This window comes from Podarcis cretensis, assembly GCF_951804945.1.
Source record: "Podarcis cretensis genome assembly, chromosome: 16".
Classification (NCBI taxonomy): Eukaryota; Metazoa; Chordata; class Lepidosauria; order Squamata; family Lacertidae; genus Podarcis; species Podarcis cretensis.
The window spans coordinates 1177542-1185354 of NC_137186.1; the positions used below are offsets into that span (position 1 = coordinate 1177542).

Sequence of the window (7813 nt, forward strand, 5' to 3'; positions counted from 1 at the left end):
GCAGTTGTGGTGGCTGCTGGGAGAAGCTGGACTCTCCTCCAATCAGAGCGCGTGGAGGGAGCTGAAAAACATTAATGTGCCAGGTTGGCAGAGCGAAGAAGCAAGAACAGCCCTTCACTTTGCTTTCCTTCTCCTTTCCCAGCCCCAGTGGATAACTGTGGCTTACTGGCACCACTGGAGTGTGCAGAGCGCATGGCCCCTGGGAACTGTGAGCTCAGCAGGAAGGTGGCGGCAGCACATGGAAAGGAGTGGGCCATGAGTGGCTGCTGCCACAGGGGGAGCATGAGGCAAAGGGGCTCTGGGTGCTCTCTGCCCCTCTGGCAGTGGTGGGGGCTGTTCAATGGCAGCTCTTTCTCTCCCTCCCACTGGGGTAGCACCAAGGAAGCTACGGCCTTCACAGTTCCTCAAGTGCTGGAGCCCAGTGGAGGAGAGGTGGGCCACTGCCCCTACTCCTCCTTCTCTCTGCTACTTCCACCTCATGCTCAGGCCTGAGCTGGGAGTGGAGCTGCAGTCTGGTGGTGAAAGGCAGCCCTGAAGAAGCTGTGGCCACCGGAGCCCAGTAGAGGATAGGGGCAGTGCTGCTGCCACTGCCAATACTGCAGCCACTTCCACCCCCGGCATTTTGACCGGCGCCCATGTCCTGGATCCAAAGTGGAAAGTATGCATTGAGGTCCCAGTAGCTTAAGGAGCTACTGGGTGAGGTCCCATAGTCTGGAATGAATAGAAGGGATCCCAGTACGGATGGGAGCTTCTAAATGAGAAATGTTGCAGGCCCAAAGGCAGACAATTCCAACAAGAAAGAAAAGTGGTAGGCATCTAAGGAAACCAATGTGGCTGCATAAGGAGCTTACAGATGAGCTGAGAGTCAGGAAGGACATGTGTAAGAAATGGAAGAAAGGGGGAATCACAAAGGAGGAAAATGCAACAGTTTAGGATGAAGATCAGGCTGCTTAAAGCTCAGAATAAGCAAGAGAGGTTAAAAGTAATTCTAAAGAAGGTTTATTTGGCTATGTTCAAAGCAAGAGGAAGGACAAACAAGTGGTAGGTCCTCTGCATGAGGAACATGAGAAATTCTATGAGGTGACAGAGAGAAGGCAGAACTACTCAAAACCTACTTTGCTTCTATCTTCACCCAAAAGGAAAGCAGTGTCCAACCAGGAGATAACAAAATAAATGATTCTAGATTCAGGTAGGTAGCCGTGTTGGTCTGACACAGTCAAAATAAATAAATAAAATGTTCAGTAGCACCTTAGAGACCAACTAAGTTTTTTCTGGGTGTAAGCTTTTGTGTATCTGAAGAAGTGTGCATGTACACGAAAGCTTATATCCAGAACAAACTTAGTTGGTCTCTAAGGTGCTACTGGACAATTCTTTTTTATTTAAAATAAATGATGTAAGGATGGAGGTGTAGCCCAAGATAGGAAAAGAGGAGGTAAGGGAACAGCTAACAATTTTAAATAAATTCAGATCTCCAAGACCTGATGAGCTGCATCCAAACCCAGAAAGGCTCCTAGAACAGATAATTCAACCGTCACTCTGTGAGCTCTTAAAAGCATGCTGTGATTACCAAGACCCAGTGTGGATATATCAAAAATAATTTTTTTTTTGGATGGAATTACATGCTTGGTGGATCAGGGGAATGCTGTGGACATAGTGTATCTTGATTTCAGTAAGGCTTTTGACAAAGTCCCCCACAATTTTTTTCTGAGGAAAAAGCCACTCTGGGTGGCTTCCAGAATATATGAAAACATAATAAAACATCAAACATTAAAAAGTTTCCCTATACAGGGCTGCCTTCAGGTGTCTTCTAAAGGTTATACAGGGACACTACGAGATATTATGTGAATCTTCTTTTAACCACTCAATATACATAAACTCAAAATACATAAACACATGTTGTTGTTGTTGTTGTTGTTGTGGTTGTTGTTGTTGTTGTTGTTGTTGTTGTTTAGGCGTTTAGTCATGTCCGCCTCTTCGTGACCCCATGGACCAGAGCACGCCAGGCACTTCTGTCTTCCACTGCCTCCTGCAGTTTGGTCAAACTCATGCTGGTAGCTTTGAGAACACTATCCAGCCATCTTGTCCTCTGTCGTCCCCTTCTCCTTGTGCCCTCCATCTTTCCCAGCATCAGGGTCTTTTCCAGGGAGTCTTCTCTTCTCATGAGGTGGCCAAAGTCTTGGAGCCTCAGCTTCAGGATCTGTCCTTCCAGTGAGCACTCAGGGCAGATTTCCTTCAGAATGGAGAGGCTGGATCTTCTTGCAGTCCATGGGACTCTCAAGAGTCTCCTCCAGCACCATATTTTTTTCTTTTTCTTCTTACCCTCATCTTTCAGCATAGAAATGTGATAGGACTGCTATATCTTTCATTTAAAAACACTAGGGGCACATCTGCAACATTAAAGCACTCTTGTTTCACTTTAAGAGCCATGGCTTCCACCAAGGAATCTTACAAACGATAGTTTTTTAATGGTCTCCTCACAACTCTCAACTCCTTTAAGCAACTTCCCTTTCCATAATTCTTTGGGGAAAACCATGACTGTAACAAGAGTTCTTTAAATGTATGGCGTGGATGAGCTGTTAGAATTACTGTGAACAGAATCCTTGATCTCGACCTTGTGCAGAGTTGAAATGAATGGTCTCCACCTCTGCTACCTTCTGGGATATCTTCAAAGGAATTAAAGACTAAAAAGGAAGCCCTACAAAGATCCAGAGTGGAGTCTCTTAGGCGGATGGATGTTATTTTCGCCGCTTCCTTCTGGCAACCCCTGAAACCAAGCTGGTGCCAAACGTCCTGCTCTGCTTTCCTTTCGACCACACCAGCAAGACCGAGAGGGGAGCCTTGTCCTCTGGGCAGCCCAGGACTGTCCAGGCTTGCACTCCGCGGAGGTCACTTCAGTCTGCTAACACAGCGGGTTGACCTCACCCCTGGAGCCACACTCCATTGTTCTCGAGACAGACAGACAGACACCAACAAATGGAGGGAAATAATATCATCCTGTTATACATCTGTATCTTTCTAATACCCTTGTGGATTTCTTTCCTCTTCTCTTCTCTAATTTACTTCCCTCTTCTCTTCACTAATTTAGCTCCACCACTTTCTGAGAGGTGTCTCATTTAACAATAGTGCCGGGGAAGAGGTTTCATTTAGCCAGAAGGGGGATTTGGTAACTGAGTTGGATATCATCAACTGGATCACATTCCCAAATGACTCCTTTTTCAGAGTTAAGGTCGGAATGATGAACCCTCAGGCTCCACCAAGCAAGAGACTCTCCATTCATGATGATACCATCATGTGGCCCATCAGGTTCAACCAGTAAGGTCCATTTCAGAGTGTCTCCAGACATTTCCTCAATGCTAAAAAAAGGGGGTCCACTATTTAGACTCTGAAACAGCTATTCCAAGATGCAACTATATGTGATTTAACTCACCTCCTGAAGAAGACGGGGAACCAACATTAAAATGAAAACAGCACAGGCAGTGGAAAGCTTATAATGGCAAAATGTGAAATAGAAAAAAGTTGGATAGGTGGGCTTATTAATAACTGAATTTAAAAAATGAAACAAAGTACAGAAGAACCTCATCACTGTTCTTCATTGTTACGCCAAACATTGCTGTAGCATAACATAACAATACCTTGTTTGGGCCTCTGAGATTCTCAGATAATGTTCAAAGGAGCCACAGCTAAAAAACTAACATGGTTAGGAAGCGATGAAGCAAATTTCATTACCTAAAATCTGAAACATATTATTGTGAGAAGAAAGGAAGACACACAGAACCAGGAAACATTGGCAACTTATTTATTTATTCAATATAAAATCAATCAGTAAAAGTAAATAAATGAAGAGCAGAAGCACCCCAGAACCTAAGGGTGAGGTGTGAGCCAAAGTTCTCAAAGGCCCCATAAAAGTGGGTCCAGGGTGTTTGTGGCCTGCTCAGTGTTCAGCGGGGGACATTCAGTATCAGACAGTGGGAGGGCAATTGCTGTGAAGCGAACAACAGAAGAACCAAGGGCAGCAGCTCCTTGTAATGTGAATGGTCATCCTGATCTGATTGGCACTTCAGACTTCCTGCCAGTGTGAGAAACAGGGGGGTAAATTTGGCCCCATCTGAGGAACAGGTATGGCATGTTTAAGTCAGAAATTGCCATCTTCTTTCCTTTTTGGACAGGCACAACCCCTTTCTCTGTGCAATGAGAATTGCCAATTGGGCTACAGTCGGACCAAGAAGGAAGGGAAGCTCCCTTGCTGCTATGATTGCATCCCGTGTCCAGAAGGGAAGATTTCAGACCAGAAGGGTGGGAGATGGTTTATTTATTTTGGGTGTATACTAGTTATAAGAATTGTCAAGAATGATCCAGTACATGAAATTTATTATTTTTTAAAAAATAATATTTATTGCTTTTAAACCTTACAAACAAGAAGAAAAAGAAAAGAAGAAAAAAGAAGAAAAAACAGAAGAAAGAAAAAACAATACAATACAATATATAAACAATACACCACACAACATTAACGCATTAAACTAAACAAAACAGAACAAAAACAGTTTAAAAAAAACATACATCATACCATTTCAATGCCTTATCTTTCATTCCCTTGTTTCATTGACTTCCTCTCACCTCCCTTTTTGTATTCCACTTCTATTAATTGTTTCAGCAATTCCTTTCCATCTTTCACTATTTTCTGTCATATTAATATCTTAACTTATTTTAACCTTATTTTCCATTAATACTATAATACTTATTTATGGTTAACTCCTTATAAGACTTCTACTAAAGCCATATAATTTCATTCCAACATTTTTCTAGCACTCATTAATTTTACCATATTTCTATAAATAAACTTTAAACTTTTTCCAATCTTCTTCCACCGTCTCTTCTCCCTGGTCTCGGATTCTGCCAGTCATTTCCGTCAATTCCATATAGTCCATCAACCTGGTGATCTTCTGTCCAAGGCTCTTAACTCTTTTCCAGGTCCCTTCTGCAAGTCTTCTTCGTATTTATACATGCACTTTACTTTGTCTTCTGCTGATCTTGTTCTTAATTTCCTTTCTTTGATGCTGAAAAGTAGGTCTCGGGGGAGCTCCAACCTAGCAATATTTTTTTTCCTTCTCGACATGTCATCCACATCTCCATGGTTAAAACTAAAATCCAAAAGATATTTCAGAATGTGTTTCAAAATCCCTCCAAATCTGAAGGTCTCCACAACTCCCATTTCCTTCTGACCCAGGTCCAGATCCCAAAGGTCAATAAATCCCTGCGTGAGATAATCTATCCAACTTTCCTTCTCCAGTCCAAGCAGGGTTCCAATCTGACTTTCTCTGAATTCAATCATAGAGGGCAACAACTTGTAGTCATCAAATTGCCTCTGTAAGGCTGGGGCTCTCTCCCTCTCCACGTGTAATACTTTAGGTTCAACAACCACAACTTTCTCCCTCGCTTCCTCCACCATTTGGCATGTCAGAGTAGATTCCTGTATTGGTTCCTGAATAGTTTGTGTGTAGATGTTCACTTTTTGTCCCAAATTAGTCACTTTTTGTTCCAAAATATCAATTTTAATATTCATCACGTCCGTCTTCTTATGGAGCTGTTCTAATGACTGACTTATCTTGCATAGTGCAATCACTAAAGCTTCTTCTGTCGACATTCTCAAGCGATCCAAGGTCAATCTCATGGTTTTCTCTTGCAGCTGGGGATTCCACCAGCCCAACTCTTATAACAATTTCAAAGGCTCCCTCTATACGGAAACAATTTCTGTTTGTATCAATCCTTTTAAGCACAGTTCAAGCAGTAAAATTAGTTTCAATTTTCAGCTACTTTTACTCCTTTTTAAACGCAGAAGGAGACAATGGAAACAATGTATTTCTCTTATTTAACTACCTGTCACAGTCAATGAACTTTCCCCAAAACGTCAAATCATACTAGCAGTCCGTTTCCAGGTTCAAATCGTGCCTAACCTACATCCCTGGGCTGTTGTAGGGATTAACTGGAGAAGGGATTTTGAGCTCCTTGGGGGGGGGGGGGAGATATAGGTTGTTTTGGCTATAAGACCATGAGACAATCTTTTGAAGCACAAGCCTTGATTCCACCATGAAACAGCAAGTCCCTTTATCTGCAGCATGGTGACCAAGTTCTACCAGCACATCCTTGCCCTGGTGTTTGCTGTTGATGAGATCAATGAGAATCCCAGGATCTTGCCCAATGTCACCCTCGGGTTCCACATCTACGACAGCTACACTGATTCAAGGAGGACTTACCGCACCACTTTGGATCTGCTCTTTAAATCACACCAGTTTGTCCCTAACTACAAATGTGGCACCCAGAAAAATGTAATAGGAGTAATTGGAGGACTTAGTTCTGATACCTCTTCCTGCATGGCAGATATCTTGGGTCTTTTCAAGATTCCACAGGTAGGATCTGAGTACTGGAGCTCAGAGGCTTTCCTCTCACCTCCCCCATAATTCACTTTTCTACTCTTTCTAGCAGTAATGTGATGAAGTGTAAAGCTAGAATGGTGTGATGGGAAGAAGAAGAATGAACTGAAATTTGCATTCATTACTATCCAATGATGTGCATGAGAGGTTTGTAGGTTTAAAATAATTTGTGTTTCGTTCGTAGAGAGGAGAATTGTTTGAGGTGTGATAGAAGGAGAGGGGCTGTTCACCTTGGGGAATTACAGCAGCACCATGTCAAGAACCCTAGAACCCCAAAGCCAGAAGAACACCCCTTCTCTCTGCCTTTCCTCCGCATACACTCATTCCTTTGAAGTCTACTGGAAAGCAGATTGTAGTCAAACCACTTGTAAATGATTTCAAAGAGGATGGCTCATTGTGTCTATAAGCTGATGCCCCAACAAAAACAGGAATATTCTCTTTAAAAGAAGTTAGCTCAGAATGAGAGGAACCTCTGCTTAAAACCCTCCAAGGAAGGAGAGCCCACCACCTCTTGTGGAAGTTTGTTCCACTGCTGTATAGAATTCCACTGCCTGTATAGACTCCCACTAATTTGAAATCTGGGGAAATAATTAGCTCCTCTTCCAACTCTTATTTTTTAAAGATTTCATGTGGCTCATTTGAGCCAGCAGTGAAGAATCAAGTCAAGTCCCCTTCCTTTTACCGCATGGTACCCAGTGAAGCCCTGCAATACCGAGGAATTATTCAGTTACTTCTGCACTTCAAGTGGAAATGGGTTGGGCTCTATGCTATAGATAATGAAGGTGGAGACCGATTCCTACAGACCATGGAGGAAATGCTTTTGCAGAATGGAATCTGTTCAGCATTCACAGAAAGAGCTCAAACGCACCTGCTCTTCTCTGACAGCATAAAAGAAATGCTTTTCCTGTTGTCATTCTGTCTCTCACAGCTACAATAAACCTACCATTAAAATTATGGACTGGTCATTTCTTTGTCAGGGGGCAAATGGGCAAATTTAGCAGGGGATCAAATATCCCCCCCCCCACTGTATATATAATATACATATATGCAGGGCATTGTTTCTAGAAAAAAAGGTGCTGGAACTTGTTGACTTTTTTTAGGAGGATCAACCAACCCCAGTTGTTGAGCTCTATTTGAGGAGAACTTATCTTCTTCACCTGATTGCCTTCCACCTCCCCCTGCCGCCCCAATTGCTGTGCTGCCCACTGCCTCCACCACACAGCCCTGACCGCCATGCTACCCTCCTCCTCCATCCCGCAGCCCTGAGTGTCGTGCTTGTGAATGGCACTTCAATGCTACAGAGGTGCTGGAACTCACCAAAGAGATGCTGGAACTCAGTTTCGGTGAGTTCCGGCTGAACAAAAGCCCTATATATATGCAGAATG

The 7813-nt window shown here is 43.1% G+C and overlaps 1 protein-coding gene across 1 annotated transcript in view; it reads left to right on the forward strand.

The window, feature by feature from the left end:
• Nucleotides 1–3232: 3232 nt before the first annotated feature.
• Nucleotides 3233–7813, forward strand: part of LOC307205220 (vomeronasal type-2 receptor 26-like) — a gene marked incomplete at both ends in the record, with an annotated part of 126709 nt that continues 122128 nt past the window's right edge. Inside the window, 2 exons of the mRNA XM_079957416.1 lie at nucleotides 3233–3312; nucleotides 4167–4293. Of these exons, the coding sequence (XP_079813542.1) occupies nucleotides 3233–3312; nucleotides 4167–4293 (207 nt within the window). The remainder of the gene's footprint in view (nucleotides 3313–4166; nucleotides 4294–7813) is intronic.